General features: G+C 47.1%; 2 protein-coding genes across 9 annotated transcripts in view; both read right to left on the bottom strand.

Moving 5' to 3' along the window:
• Positions 1–694: 694 nt before the first annotated feature.
• On the bottom strand, positions 695–3,657 carry zfp36l2 (zinc finger protein 36, C3H type-like 2). Of its 2 annotated transcripts, none has more exons than XM_053874963.1 (2): positions 3,341–3,657; positions 695–3,259 (listed from the first exon to the last, which is right to left on the bottom strand). In XM_053874963.1, exons 1-2 carry the CDS (start codon positions 3,428–3,430, stop codon positions 2,129–2,131), a joined length of 1,221 nt encoding a protein of 406 aa, XP_053730938.1. In that variant the 5' UTR covers positions 3,431–3,657; the 3' UTR covers positions 695–2,128. The 2 variants fall into 2 exon arrangements, with proteins under 2 accessions (XP_053730938.1, XP_053730939.1); XM_053874964.1 differs by having other exon boundaries at positions 695–3,256.
• Positions 3,658–6,428: 2,771 nt separating this feature from the next.
• The window catches only part of thada (THADA armadillo repeat containing), a 67,530-nt gene continuing 57,594 nt past the window's right edge, over positions 6,429–16,364 (bottom strand). For 6 of the 7 annotated variants that reach the window (XM_053875303.1, XM_053875304.1, XM_053875308.1 and 3 more), the window contains 2 exons: positions 7,303–7,469; positions 6,429–6,978 (listed from right to left, as the gene is read on the bottom strand). In XM_053875303.1, the coding sequence (XP_053731278.1) occupies positions 6,658–6,978; positions 7,303–7,469 (488 nt within the window). In that variant the 3' untranslated portion in view covers positions 6,429–6,657. Of the gene's footprint in view, positions 6,979–7,302; positions 7,470–16,364 lie in introns of those variants that run through there. The other variant, XR_008415810.1, reaches the window with a different exon arrangement.

The following is a 16,364-nucleotide window of genomic DNA, read 5'->3' as shown; positions in this document are numbered from 1 at the left end:
GGATGAGTGATTGGGCAAATCCAACTAACAGGTTGGTGGAAGGATGGTTTATGTCATGAATGTATGAGGTTTTTAAGCATCTAAAGTTCACTACTGTGAGCGGCCCCCCAGTGGCGGTGAGATGAACTACACGCTTTGCTCCACTCAGCAAGTTTGACAGGTGAAGAAGACATTTCTCTCCACTTTGACAATGCTGGGTGAATCAGAGGTGAACACACAGTTAGGAACAGCATTGAAATCAGAAGGGCGGTGATATGATAGGATTCATTTCCTTTTGAGAGTCAGGAGAACTATTAGAGTTAGGGTTAAGTGTATTGGGAACCAAATAAAAATACAAGTGTTTTTGACTTGTGTCTGCTAAAAAGTGAAGTAAAACAATTCTTAAAAGTGGACGGAGTTACTGTTGAAGTGAGATATAGTTTAACATCTGGGCTTTAAAAAGGTTTTGGGGCTTGAAAAGTGCTGTGGTGAAAGTAGGTCAAACTCTGCTCTTCCTGGTTACATAACCATACTTCAACCGCACAGATCACATGTGAAACCAAAGTGTATTTTGCCATTGGTGACTTTATGAAGCTGTTTCGGTCAGATTCAGACCCTGACTCGCGGTGAGTCCACCAATGGCGTCGCGGGGCGGTTGGATGACTTTTGCGGTTGGCAGCACCACTTTGACACAGAAGCAGCAAACAGCAAAGAATCTCTTTTCCAAAAATATGCTTTTATTGGGAGAGCTACAAAAATGTACAGTACAAAGTTAACAGTCTCCATTTGTAGTGAACTGACTCCCCGAAAGAAAAAAAAAAAATCCAACAACTCTTGTTGTCTTTTTGTCCGTTTGTCTGTTACATTCAAAAAGCTTTACTTCTGATAAAGTAGTCAAAAGTACATAGTGCGCGTCCCCCGTGTACCTACTATGTACAGCCCAACAACAGATCGAAGAGGGAAAATAGAATCTGGCACTACATTCATTTCAGCTGGTGTAGAAAAGATGCAAAAAAATACTTTATTTGGTTAATTTAAGGCAAGAGGTGGAGAGCCCCACAGGCACTAGGTAATACTGGGACTGCTACATTCTTGAGCACGTGGCTGGAATCACAGTGCCAACAGAAGGAATACAAAAATACTTTTTGGTTAATTGGTGGACTCGGGTTCTTTGACTCTAAGTTTGAGTTTGGACGGTCTGGACAACCACGGATACATTCTAGTGAACCAACTAAAAAAAAAAAACGGAGGAAAAAGCCTTCTACAGCATCGACCTCGAACAGCAATCAACTTTAATAACGTAAACAAGGAAACAAAATTAATGAAATAAATATCACATACGTTCTCTTAAATTAAGATTTGTTTACTCATTTACAATAAAAATAACCAAGTGACGTTACAAAAAAAAAAAAGGAGAAAAACAAAATATATATTACTGTGAAAAGAACATACACTCCACTTTATGCAGATTAATAATGGCGATCATAATTTAAACATAAAAGAATATAGATCTATTGCTTCATCATACTTGATAAATACAGTATGGACGACCAACGCAGCCTATACTTTCGTGTGTTCACAAGATAATAAATAAGTTAAATAGTCCATAGTCAGTTCTGCACCGCTATGTAAATCACTCAGCTAAAAAAATAGATATATTCAACCGTCAGCAGTGATTTCCCCGAACTCAAGAGTGCTTTCAAACGAGTCCACCGCTGGGTGGCGCCGGGACGAGGGAGGGTCTGGAATGGAAGGTTCTCAGAGGAGAAGAAGAAGAGGAGGAGGAGGAGGATGAGTCCAGGTCGGGTGGGAGGAAATCTGAAGCCGCTTCTTCCTGTCAAGTCTTGTCCCTCATCCCAGGCTGGCAGAGGGAGGCGGGCTGCCGCGAGCCCTTGGGCAAGGCACTGATGGAATGCCTTCTGTTTGCTACCTAAGCGTTTTAATAGGACTATATTACATAGAAAGACACTAACTAATGCCAGGTCAAGGACACTTTTGTGGGTGACCCCCCACCCCACCCCAGTCTTGCCCCCCACCAGGGAGGTCGGAGCGGGGCCGGCAGCGCCCCCCTGAGCTGGCAGGGATTCAAACGTCTGAAGCTGCGAATCAAGTCCCCGGATCAGTCCGTAATCCACCTCCGGAGCGGAAGTCAGTCATCAGAAATCGACAGCCTGCTGAAGATTGGCAGCCGCCGCCCCGCGTCCAGACTGGGCGACTCGGAGCCGCTGAGGCTGCCGGAGGAGCTGAGGGAGCCGCTGGCGTAGCTCTCCCGGTCCGAGAGGGAGTCGGGCGGGCTGGGAGGCGGCTCGAACACCGGCGACTCGCTGAGGCGGCGCAGCGCCACCAGCTGGCTCATGTTGTAGGGCGGCGGCGAGGGCAGGCTGCCGTAGTAGCCGGCGGCCGGGTGGGTGTGCACGGCCAGCGGCGCCAGCAGGGCCTTCAAGTCCTGCCCGGGCAAAGAGAAGGACGCGGAGCCGGGCGACAGCACCTCGTCGTAGAAGCTGGACGCGGAGGGGCAGGAGCTGGTGGGCGGCGGCGGCGTGCGCGACGTGGGGCTGTCCAGCAGCGGCGACTCGAGTCCGTGGTGGGAGGAGAAGCCGGAGAAGCTGAGGCTGTGGTGGAGCTTTGGTCGGTCCCGCTGGCTGAAGCCCAGCTGCTGCTGCTGCTGCTGCTGCTGCGGGGGGAGGAAGCCCCGCGGCTCCCCGTTGCCGTTGGCGGCCGGAGCGGGCCGCCGCTCGTCGGCGTTGTGGATGAAGTGGCAGCGCGGGCCGTAGGGGCAGAAGCCGATGGTGTGGAAGGTGCGACACGGCTCCGTCTTGTACTTGGGGTGTCGCGACAGGCTGCGCAGCTCGTGGTAGCCGTGGGCGAACTGACACTTCTCCCCGTACTTGCAGGAGCCGTTCTCCTCGAAGGGCCGGCACAGCTCCGTCTTGTAGCGGGTGGAGTTGATCTGAGCGCCGGGCTTCTGCTGCTGCAGCGCGCCCCGCTCTCCGCTCTCGCTCAGCGCGCGCTCGCGGAACTTGTTCTCCTTGTTCATGAGCGCCGTGGCGGCGGCGGCGGCGGCGCTGCTGCTGCCGCCGGCCGAGCTCTCCTTCAGGTACGAGCCCAGACAGTACTTGTTGCCGTTGTTCATCGCCTCCACGTTGCTGGTCGAGTTTCTGCGGAAAAATCCGGGGGTGAAGGGAGCGGAGCCCGGAGAGGCGAGCGGAGCTCCCACCGCCTTCTTATCCAGCATGGAGTTGATGTGGAGCGCGTTCATGTTCAGGCTCTTCTCCTGCTGCTGGACGGGAAAGAAAGAAAAGAAAGTCAGGCACGGAGCGGCGGACGTGCCGCGGAGCTGCAGACCTGCACTCCGACTCACCTTGTACAGCAGGTCCACGTCGTAGAACGCTGACAACACGGTGGCTGACATGTCGCTTCCCCGAGTCTGCAGCCGCACGGCCTCTTTCATGGAGCGGCGAGTTGGATCCCTGACGGGCGCGCGGTGGTGCCACGACTGGTTTTGGTTTTGGAAAAAACAAAAAAAAAGTTTGGGAGGGGAAAAAAAAAAGCGTGGCCGAGTCGAGTAAGTCCGCAGGAGAGAAGGGGGCCGGGTGTGTGTTGGTGGTTCAAGTGTCCTCCCCTGGAGAAGCGCGCAGTGCTTGACTGTGAGCTGCAGCGTTTCACCGGCGTATAAATGCCTGGCTCAGACCGGGGAGGGGCGAGCGCCAGCCGGCGCAAACTTTGTGGAGGAGCCGCCTCCTCCTCCTGGGGGAGAGACTTCTCTCGCTGGTTGGCCGGCTCCTGCCTTCAACACCACGCCTTGAAATCCAACGCTCCTCCTGGTTTCATCAGCCCAGTCCAGGAGGAAGAGTGTCCTCTAACAATAACACACTCTTTCTCACATTCTTCATTTCCGAGAAGAGACCAGAACGCTGCTCGCTATGATCTAACCTTCGACTCAAGCAGGCGGACGGGCGCCTACAGACTTGGTTTCTTTAGCAACTAACGCCATGTTAAAGCAACTCGAACGGTCAAATCAGAGTTCCAAACTTCAGCGCCTCCACTGAGTGCAGGAATGTCCTCCAGCCCGGGACAGCGAGGCAACACTGACCCCCGGAGGGGAGAGTTGGAACTGCAAGTGGAAACGCGAGCAGCGCCATCTGCCTGTCGAAGACTGTCAAACTTTTTTTTTTTTTACACATCTTTCTCTTCGCAGGTAAATAAAAGCAAGCTCCATAATGGCGGCTAGAGAGAAACAATGACCGTGATGTGCGAAGTCAGTACCACATATTTAATGAAATATATCACATCCATCCTCTAAAACTCAGATTTGTTTACTCATTTACAATAAAAAAATAAACAAGTGACATCACAGAAAGGAGAAAAACATCCATCCTCTAAAATTCAGATTTGTTTACTCATTTACAATAAAAAAAATAAACAAGTGACGTCACAAAATGAGAAAAACAAAATCTATATTAGTGTGAAAAGAGCATACACTGTACTTTATGCAGCTTAATAATGCAGATCATAATTTAAACATAGTTTAAAAAACGGCATGGTTCAGGACATGGAAGCGTCAGCTAAGAGATTCAGGTCAGCTAAGCAGCAACTCGGATCCATATTGTCAGGTCATGGGGGGCGTTCCACTTTATTTTTACAGCCAGCACTGGGAAAACGCCTCAGAAAACCTCTTTCAAGCACAAGTGGAATGCAGCAAAAGGTGAGAAAGGTTGTGTTGTGGATTGTTGACCTCACTGAGGAGCGATTAGCTCCGGCAGCCCAGACCTGCCGGGGAATGGGATTCATTCATGAAAACACACTACATTTCGGGGTTAATGACTACACACAAGGACCACTTGTAAACGGCAGGATTAAAGTATTGGGCCGGATTTAAGGTAGAGAAGGGAAACAAAAGTCAGACACCTCAGATTCAGTCCCAGGAAATGTGTTTTGGACACATGTGGAGCAAGACAGGAGCAGAGAACAGTGACCTGTCCCAGCTAGTCAGGGCAGGACTGGCCTCCAACAACTCCGAGGATATATATACAGACAGACAGCCTCTCAGATGCGCAAGGTTTGCTCTGAGAGTTTTATTCAGGAGTCGAACAACATGTAGCAGCCACATTTATCAGCTCAGTTCTACTGAAAGAGCTGAGCCAGAAGGCATCATCAGGAAGCGAACTGAAGGAGAGGTTACAACAGCAGCAAGTGGTGCTCTGTCGGAGACTGAGTTTCATTGGGAAAGGAAAGATAAATGCTGCTGGAGGAGTCCGCCCTCCCCATGAAACAGGAAGAGGAAGTGATGGAACTGTTTCCTCAGCAACAAACGCAGTTAATCACAGTCAAATGTATCCGCTTTAAAAGAGACTCTGGTCCCTGAATCAATCTTTGTTCTCTGACTCTGGAGCGAGGGACGCTGCAGCATCAGTCGGAAAAGTAGCAGCAGGGGAAAAAACAAGTGACATAAGAGTTTGGAATCTACTACGAGCAACCCTAGCATTAGTGTGAGGGCTGCCCCGGGACTATTTACTCCAGTGATAAACCCTCTAATGTGAAGGACAGGCTCTGAGAAGCTCTCCAACACGTCCTCGTCCACAGAAACCATCGCTGTGTTTTTACCCGGGAGAGGCATGTTCCAAAACATGACGTCAGCCGTGCTGTCAGGGGAACATGGTGACCAGGACTGAGAGGGAGCTGGATGGAGGACAGAAGCTCATTGTGCCTCTGATTAAATAACCAACAGAGGAAGGTGAAAAGTGTGGGGGGAGTTGCAGCTCGTATGAACACAGGCAAGAAGAAAACTCGGAAGAGCAGGACATGTCCGATCCGTCATGTGACGGATGAAACCTTGTTCAAGCTCCTGCCTGTGTGGGTGGATGCTAAAATGAGAGCTTTTAAACAAGAAAACCTTCACAACACACCACTTCAGACGCTGCAAAACTAATAATATATAAAGTAAACTAAGAATTATAGATTATATATATATATATCAAAACCAATCTAATAACTAATAATTATCGTTTAAAAACTTGTTTACAACTACCACAAGTTGAAATACTGAAACAAAGTAAAATCATGACAAATGTTAATAAATATTTGAATATCAAAATTTGAATTTAAGTCAAAATATGTTTTTATTTGGTAAATAATAAGAAATAATACATTACAATATAATATTTTATGCTTTTAAATAAATAAAATAGCAATGTTTAAAACACATTTATAAGATTAAAAAACTAAAAAGCATAGATTTTAGCAATAGAAAAATCTATTTTAAAAAAATGCATGACAAATGTTATGTTAAATATTCGCATATCAAGTCAAAATGTGTTTTTATTTGGTAAATAATAATAATGATAACATAGTACAATAAGAGATTTTACGCTTTTAAATAATAAAAATAGTAATGTTTTAAAACAAAAATGTTTTTAAAAAAAAACTATAAAGCATAGATTTCAGCAATATAACGGCAGAAAGACCATTTACTTGTCATGATCAGAGAAGGTCTTCATGTCAGAGGAAAGAGCAGTAGCAGCGACTGTCACAGCTCTGTGACGGCAGCAGGAAACAAACACGGAAGGTTCTGGACTCAGAGGTGAGAGGAGGAAGTTTAATGGATTAAGAAAAAGTTTAAAAAGATGAACGTTCACATGACACAGGACTAGAGAGGACGGTTCTGAAGTCATTCACACATCAGCCCTGCAGCTTCTCCAGCAGGTCTAGAGCCAGTGAGGCTCTGGTTCTCCTCAGCAGCAGCCGGGCGTGTTCCATGGGGCAGCGGAACTGAGGCAGGCCCGGGAGCGAGTCCAGAGCCTGAGCAGCGCCGAGCGCTTTGACCCGAGCCTGAGCGGAGAGCGAGTCCAACTCCTGGACCTGATCTGAAGGGCTTTGGTTCTGGGTCCACTCCCGGCTGAGGAGAAGAGCGCTGAGGTGCCGATGCAGCAGGTGGACCCACTGCAGCGGCTCGGCCCACAGGTTCAAGTCGCCCTTCTCGAACAGGAAGTCGTCTTCGTCCTGGCGGAGACAAGGGTTCATCATCAGAGAGGCGGGTCTGGACCTGGTGGCCTTCGGCGCCGCAGCAGTGAGACAGCAGAACGTGGTGCTCTGGAACACCAGGCTGTTTAGACTGGGAACAGATTACACTACAACAACAAGAACAAACCAAATATTGTGCTTGGGGTCGTTCCCACCGTCTTCCAGCGCCGGCGCTCGACACAGTTTCTCAGAGCAACAGTAATAACAGTGTACGAGTCGAAGCTCAAGGTGAAGCCCCTCTCTCGGATGCTTGTCATGTTCTTCAACACACCCCGACTTCGATCGTACGACAGAGTTTCTCACCAGAGCGGAGGCTTGGTACTCTTCACGGCCGTCCTCCTCACCCAGCAGCCACCGAGTCAGAACCAGAGCACCCGCCGGTACCTGCTTCCACAACCCCAGCAGTCGGCACAGGAGCTGGACGCCGAGGTCCAGGGCGACCGGAGGACACACGGACACGCCGGCCACGTCTGGACACACAGAGACAACACGGTCACCAACACACACGTGGACACGCTCTGTAACAACATGCCGATACTCAGTCATAACACACTATGCTGTGTGGCAACATGGCACTAGTAATGCTACAGCTATAGGTGATAAAAACATAATGCAGGAAAACATCAGTCATTTAAATAATGAATCACATAATGATGAAGACATAAAGTAATAAGAGTAATTATGTGTAATTACATGTAATTATGTGCATCACATTACACCAATGCAATGCACGCGCAACTACTGGTATAGCATTAGTTGTGCTACTTGCTGCATCCCATTTCTCACCCTAACACTCGTTTTTGCATGTTCACGTGTCTGTATAGTGTGTCCCAATACTCCTAAGACTCAGGGCACTCGCCATTCACCACTTGAAATGATCCCTTCAAACCGAGGGAGCTCCAGAGCTGACTTGAAACCAAGTGGGAAGATGAAGTGTGGAGAGATTTCCAGGATACCAAAGTACTTTATTTCAAAACAATGTTGGATAGGACAACATGGACATTTTAGTAGTAAGGACTACTCTTCCGTTTGTTGACTTTCTCTGGTATCACACGTTAGCGACCCAAATGCTCCACCGTGTCCCACAACATGTATGTACAACAGTACGTTTTGATTTCTTCTGAACAAACAACAGTGGGCTAGCATCCAGGCTAACGTTAGCACCTTCATGCCTCTAACACATCTATCACCCCAACATAGGCTCCGCCCATTTCTCCTCCGTTGGTTCACCAAACCAAGTGAGATGATCAGCGGCGACGCAAGAGGTTGCAGAAATGTTGGAGCTGGCATTTCCAAAACATCTCCACAACACTGGATATGCAGGAAACACAACACAGCACGGCAGCCAATGACACGCTGTCTTTACGCGTGACGTCTTTAGGAACGTCAATCACGTCACTTCGTCGGAAAAGCAGCAGAGTAAAGGACAGTTCTCATCATTTCTGCTCCTTAATCCCACATATCCCTATTTTCCCGGACAGTGGTTGTGTGTACCTGTGTGTCCTTCATGTCTGGTTGTGCGTTACTGTCAGGTTTGAGCTACGAATGACGGGCCACGCTCGTAATCGGGTTCAGGACGGAACACGGAGGGGAAAGTCTCCAGTGTTGCTGTTTACTGTATCCAAAATAATGACACCGGCTAAATCTGTCTATTCAATACATGACTGCATGAGTTTGTTTCCATCATTTCTCGCAGGAAAGAATTCGCCGCGCCGCCACGAGAACAGGAAGAAAACAGAAATATGATGGAGTTTGAAATAAACATGCATGCACAAGTGACCAACACAGCAGGTGTTTGTCCAGGAACTGGACTCCAAGTGAGCTCATGAGGTCTCTTCTTGGACCATGTCTGTGTGACGTGTGTGTGTGTGTGTGTATGTGTGACGTGTGCGTGTGTGTGTGAGTGTGTGTATGCCTCCTGGTTTGGACAGCGTCCGGGGAAACAAAACTATAAGTCATATAGCCAACCACCATGAGGGTGTGTGAAGCTCAACCACTGTTGACTGAACACAGCGTTACTATGTCCCTACACAAACACACTTTCTGACTCATTGAACAGAATATATCTTTGCATGATCTACTTTCACTTGTTCAGGCACAGATTCAGTTTTTAAGAGTGTCGCTTCTGACTTGAGTGAAGTGGCACCGGACTGCCTTGGTCAGGTGAGAGATGAGAGGGAAGGATGGCGATGGGCATAAGGGTCTTGAGTCGTGAGGCCAAAAGACAAAGGTCTCCAGTGAGCACTGGATTTCTCCTCTCACCCGGGCAACAGCTTTGTAGAGACCAAAGACAAAGATTAGAGAGACAAGAGTTTTGTCTGCAGGTTGTTTGGACGCTGTCACGAGGGAAGACCCTAAGTCATCCGGGAGAGACTCAGAGCAGAACCACTGCTCCTCCAAGAGAAGACAGTGGAGATAGCTCAGGCATGTTGTCAGGATGTGTCCTGGTCAAGTGAAGTGTTACACTGGGAGGAGGAGCTGGGGCAGACTGAGGACACGCCAGAGGTTTCCAGTTACTGTATAATCCAACCTCAGCTTCAGAATGATGTGACATGTTTGAGCTCTTCGATCGTATTGTGTCTACATAAAACAGCCTGAATGACGGAGAGAGGAGTCCTTGTCCAGTGTTACGGTAACACACACACACACACACACACACACACACACACACACACACACACACACACACACACACACACACACACACACACACACACACACACACACACACACAAGCCTGTATTCTCACAGCGAGAAGTGGGTGAAAGGACAAACCCTTCCGGCCAACGAAAACATAACTGACCTCGCTGCGTGACTCAAGTTATCACCAAAACCAATACGGCCCACTATTCGTCAGGATGGAGATAATTCTCAGAACTTCTCAAGTGATGACATCATGTGTGATTATGAAATTACATTTTAAAAATGCACAGAAAATATTGGTTTGTTGTGTTTTATTTCATTTTAACCACATCCGATTTAAAGATTCTCAATGTGTCTCATACATCTACTTTCAATTCTGACGTATTTTAAGGGACAAGAAATACTCCTAAAATAGCGGAATGGAAAAGACGAACAATTAAGAAAAATGATCAAACGCAATGTTTCAGTTGCTTTCGTAATGAACAAAAAACAATGCACAAGACAAAAATGTCAGAGAGAATGTCAGTATAGTTTTACTCTGACTCCAGGAGGGCCACATAAACACAGTCAAAGGGCCGCATTTGGCCCCCAGGCTGCACTTTGCCCAGGTCTGCATTACAGCTCTGTGAAACACTAAATATTGGCGCCCAACGCAACCTTCAGCATTGCAGTAGAACGGCTATTTAAAGCCCCTAAAAAGGTCCAAGTGTACAGTACTATCAGACAGGAGAAGAACATAAGGGGTTATGAATAGCAATTGAGAAAAGTTTTAACACAATTATTCACACAACTCTCCTTATAGTTCCCGATTATGGCAATGTTCCCGCCAATTCTAGACTAAACTTTCAACCAACCTGCGCGTGTTGTGTCCTCAACCCCAGGCAAAACCCTTTCAAGCATCCCTTGCTTTGATCCGACCATCATTTCTGGTTGAACCAACTGTACTTGCTCAGCACATCTGCCTTTGATCTGCTTGGTTGAACGTCAAACTTTAGTTTTCCTTCTGAGTCATTTACTGTTTGTTTGGATGGCGAACACAAAGGTCCCTGTAGTGTGCTTGTTACCGTAACACAGCCACATCTACACACAAACAGGGACACACACAGCGGAGAAGTAGGTGTGAGGACCACCACTTCAAACATCACCGATGACCTCGCTCGGTGACTCCAGTTGTCCGTGCAGCAGCGTGTTGTTGTTCTCCCACCTTGACCATCCTAACAGCAGCTGACACCCAGATAACAGCAGACTTCAAAAGGCTTTCAGAGCCACCAGCCAAAACACCATGGGAAAAGAGGAGGGGGAAGGGGGGCACACATACAGTACCAAACCCAGGGACCGTTTCCCCCCCAAACAGACGGCGTGAAATCGGAACATTAGTTAGATTGTGGCGTGTTAGGAGAGATTTAGGAGTCACCAGCACCTTCGCCTGATGTGGAGCCTTGAAAGAGACGACCCCCCTCCCCCCACCCCACTTCTCACGAACATGAAGGCACACAATGAGAAATTTTAGCTGCATTCAATTCATCCGGAGGTTTTACACATCGCTTAGCGCGATTTCCCTTCTCAAGATTTTGGTGTTTCTCAAGGGGATAGTCTTTCACGCTGTAGCTGTTTGGTGCGTGTTTTCACCAGAGGTTTGTGTGAATGAATCGACGTGATGTTTGGATGCTTGCGCTCTGGAACATTTGAGAGCTGGAGAGCGTGACTGGAAAGTGAGCAAGACTGTGACAGGTTCCTGTGAGAGAAGATCAGGATTTACTGGTCAACTTGATGTTTATTCGACAAGAAACTCATGGAACAATGCGAGGACGTGTCATGGACTCACACGCTCCTCTTGTTCCAACGGTATGTAACAACAAAAATCACTTATAAGCTGTGTCACCAATCGAAACCAAGATCAACAACCTCTACAGTCCAGACCCTGGGAACTGCGTCTTGTCTGCGAGAGACACGGATAGCAAGGCAGTGAAGTGTGTCCCAAACCAGAACAAGCTTGACCTCATGAAAGCAGGCTCTCTGTGTCTGTGCACTTGAAACACGTGCCAGTATCAGAAGGACACCGCTTCACACCCTGTCGACACAGACACTTCTTGAAACTTGGTCCAGGGTGCGTCGATTTGAAAACCCTGGTTTCACTCATTTGTTGTAACAACCAAAGCGCAGCCTTCTCTAAACACTTGACATGATACTCGAGGCCTCTGACCTCCCCTCTAGACGACAATGGTCGACGACTGAGAAGTGCCCATTCAGCACTGTCTAACTTATTAGAAACAAAAAAGGCGCAGTTTTCATTTTGGCCACAAGGTTCATGTTATTCTTCTGTTTAAATTATAAAGCTTTAATGTGCCACACACTCCAACATTACACTCCACAGATTATTTTTAATTTAGAAAATCTTTTTTTGTGAGGACTTGACCCAATTCATTGTATGTTAACTATAAAACATGATTAAAGATGAAAGATATGTGAAATGTAATTTAAAAATTCATGATAAATGACACTGATAAAACATAAATCAATAAATGACATGCGTCATTCATTGCACAGTGGCAAATGAATTGCAGAAACTGAATAGTAAACAAAATCGATCTTGTCAATATTTGTGAAATTAAATGATTAAATACTGCATGACTGATTCTCAAGATTACATTGAGGTCAATATCTAGCTCAATCTAACTAAACATGTGGGGTTTTTACAAACAGGAAGTGAAGTGTAACATCAAAACAGTTTCAGTGCGTCTCACATCTGACCTGGAAATCTGACTGTGGTTATTGAGAAACAGATAAAGCAGCGCGCAGCGTAAAGGAAGTTGTATGAAAGGGATATGATCTTCAAAACTACCTGGTTGAGTGTCAGTAAAATGTCAACTGAAATGTTAAATATTTGCATTTTATTATGCAGCTGTTAGTAAACTGTTAAACTCCTGATTCTGCTTTCTTTAGTGCACATTTGCATGTTTGTTATAAGAGGGAACTCAGAGGACTCTGAAAAGTCATGTTACAGGCCATCCTTCTCAAAGCTCCTCTGACTTTGACAGGGTTGAGTCAGTTAACCCTGTGGTGTCAGATTCAAGGGTCGTCTGTGTGGAGTGTGCATTCCTCCACTTCCTCCTGCCTCGGGGCTCAAACCTGCAGACGACCACCACACGGGTCCTCCTGCATCAGACTCACGTCACAGTTCCTCAAATGTCCGGAACAACTGTCTCATGAGAGCCAGACCTGATGCAGACCAGGAGACTGGTGAAGCAGTGAACTGGATGACAGGCAGAGGACGACTGGAGCCGAGAGAGCAGGAGGTTGAGGTGTAAGAACGTGAAGTGCGAAATGAAAACACACTCTTTACAGCCTCCACTTCCTCCGGCACATGATGGGAACCAAAGAGGACAAATGCAACAACAGCGCGACACATGAAAGCAGCACAAACAACTGTGATTTATAGCGGCAGGGAGGTGTATCAGAGAATCCTTTTCTAACCCCTCAATTACTGCATTGTGTTGGAAATAAACACAGCAGTTTTGGAGTGAACCAGGTGGATGTCTGCGAGGCCTGTGTCATTACTCTGCTGGTGTGGTGATGAATGTAGGAGCTTTGCTGGACGATTCAAACATGATAAGATGCTTTGTTCCCTATAACTATTGACTTGGATCCCATCAAGGGCCAAAGAAGGCCAAACACTTGAGATGCCATCTGTTGTGATTCCTTTACATCACTCTGTTTATTTTATCATTCAATGCATCGCGCCACAGGGCAGAAGCGCTGAATGATCTGCTGTCTCTGGGTGTGGACTTCATCCACAAAGCGGTAAAATAAACTATAAAAACACCTTCCTTTATTTTCTTTCAGAAGCAAAACTGCCACTCATGATGTAGAGTTAATGGAGCGGGGAACGTTTCCACTTCCACTGGTGCGACTTGAACAGGTTCTCAAGAATGAATGAGGGAGTAAGGGGAGCGTTCAACATGAAATACAGACACAGAGGACACCTGGTGAGGCAGGTCAAACATTGATATAGTGAACGCCGGCCTGGGAGTTGACCTAACATAAGTAGGTCGAGCAACACTTACAGCTACGCGACGTTTGTCAGAAACTATGTAGGTTAATGTATTCAAGCTGAGAGTAAGATAGTATTCAGACACAGTCAGCGTTTACACGGGAGGCAGGGAGTTTGGTTGTAGAGAATGATCTACCAACAAATCGCTCCTCTTCTGACAGGCTTGTTGGGCTTCCAAATAACTCCACTGGAATTCAACTCAGACTTCATAGATCACCTCACAGTACATCCTCATCTCAGAGCTGTTGGTGTAGATCAGCGGCAATTCATGCAAACATGCTAGCTAGAAACAAAAAAAAAATGAATGTAACTTCAGTTCTATGAATACGTGTGAAGCCACTCTGAATTGGTTTACTTTCCGCCCAGGTAGGCTCCACGTCTCCCAATAACACCCTGATGATATTTGTCCCAAGGCTTCATCCTGGGCGCTTTTTCTTTGGACCAAGATGGACCGGGTTCAGCCTCCAGGTCTGCCAGATCAGGCTGCTAACCCAGGGGTGGAGGGCCTCCCACCGGAAGCTTGGCCCGGGCAGTACTGGAGTCAAGCTCCAGATTGTGCTTGGGACCTATGCAGCTAAGACACTGGTCGTGTTTGAAACCTTCCAAAATGTTCTTGCAAGTAGCCTCCATTGCACCAGAGGGTGATAATCAAACAACACAAAAGCAATTCCAGCAATTTTATTGGGAGACGTGGAGCCAACCTGGGTGGAGAGTTAAGCAAATCAATTGTCAGGAGCAAGGCGGAGCCTCGGAGTGGATAAACCAATAGCAAAACCCGTTGGAGGGCAAAGCACGTATGGCATAGATCAAGACAGAAGGTACAGATGTCAGAACGTGATTCAAGAAAAAAATGAAAATAGCCCCAGCACTTCTCAATCAGAACAAGAAAAGATAACTTAGCTAGACAACACAAGCCGTGACAAAAAATCCGTCTCACTTGGCGAACTTTCCAAATCAAAGGCGAGCGGTTCATGAAGTTACAGCTTCAACCGTCCCCATCAGCGAAGAGCGGCATGTGACACCGGTTTAACAGCTGAGTGAGCGTCTGTTTAACGTGTCCTTCAGCCTGACCGGCTGCTTCAGCTGCGTCACCCACTGTAAATGAGTTAACCTAAAGGCATGGTCATGTGTTTGCTGTACAGTGAGATAAGTGCTCCAGTGATGTTGACCCGGAGATTATGGCTACATCAGCAGTCTGCCACTGACAGAACCATTCCCATAACTAGGTCAGCGATACTTTGACCTTCACTCTAAAATTGAGACATTCCTCATTTTGCGTTGAGATTGAAAAAGCTTAGTGGGGTCCGTTAAGTGTTTTTACAGTAGTAATACAAATCGCTGAATCAGCATTTGTGTCACAAACAAAGATGTCTTACTGGAAAGTATCGCAATCGTTCTTCCTCTTATTTGACGTCAGGTCCTGAGGGCAGCAGCTGAAAGGAAGAGGTCCAGAGTACCCAGTCTCAACAGAAAGTGGTGTTCAAAAGTCAAGCAAGTTTTGTCTTTTGGCTCAGCTCTTTCATTACCGCAGACACCGCAGAGTCCTTGTGACTCCATCTTCATCTGTTGCTCATCACTCATAGGGATAAGCGACTGTAGGACTTGAACTGAGTTCACCACTGGCCTGGCATGTTCCCGATCACACCTCTATTCAATAAACTGATGGCAACAGTGAGCACTGTCTCTGATGATGGAGGTCCAACAAGGCCAGAAGATTTCAGACTCAATTACTCTGGAGGTATTTGGGTGCTGATGATGCTGACGAAGGACGATTCAGATCTGCTCTTCCTGCTCAGGACAAAGGCGCCACTGTGGGAGGACCTCGACTGAACCATCCAAGAGGGCGGACCCTGAATATTACCAGATAACAGGCTCTCTAAATGAGAACAATTAGCGACAATTACGTTTCCATTTAATCCAAAATGCAAATGCAACCAGAGCGTGAGAGGCCTGCTCTCCATATCAAAGGGTTGTCGCCCCTTGAAGCCACTCACACCTCAGAGCGAGGGGGTCATAAACACTCTCTCCTGGGAGTCTACGAGTGGACGGCAGCCAAACAAACAACGGTGCACACTCATCAACATGGCTATTCTAAGAACCCCAGCCTCCATGAGGAAAAAGTATTCCAGCAAATTCCTTCATCTGCCCTGGCACCCCAACAGCAGGGGGTGAAGCAAATGACCCGGGACGTAGGTATCAGTCCTGTCATCAAACGCCAGGCCTTGGCAACGACGCGTGAGGGGGTCTGCTGCTCGGAAATCACTGATAAGACCGTGAAGATAGACAGTCCTCAAATGAGGCGCAATGAAGTGGAGCTATTTCAGGAGTCACACTAATGACTGACAGAAGTTTTAATCTGTGACCAATGGCAGCTGAATTATTCATGTCACATCCCACTGCTGTAATGATCAACTCTGCCATCAACCACACAAGAAATGTTTCTGTATCAAACAGATGTCCTTGAAAAGACAGTGGAAAATGGAATGAATCATTGACTATGTTTGTGTATTTACAGTGAAGCTTCACTCTGCCACATGGCTTTTGCTTTACTTATTCTGGGTGCAGAGAAAGCAGTAATTCAAGAGACACAATCTCTCCAGTCTCCCTATGCAGCAACACCTTGAGAAGCTCTTGATTTGGAGGGACAGTTGTTGAACCCTGACACAGGCAA

Source organism: Synchiropus splendidus, chromosome 9 (genome assembly GCF_027744825.2).
Source record: "Synchiropus splendidus isolate RoL2022-P1 chromosome 9, RoL_Sspl_1.0, whole genome shotgun sequence".
NCBI classification, from domain to species: Eukaryota; Metazoa; Chordata; class Actinopteri; order Syngnathiformes; family Callionymidae; genus Synchiropus; species Synchiropus splendidus.
Note: the sequence above shows the minus strand (reverse complement) of the source record. Positions and strands in the feature narration are given on the sequence as shown.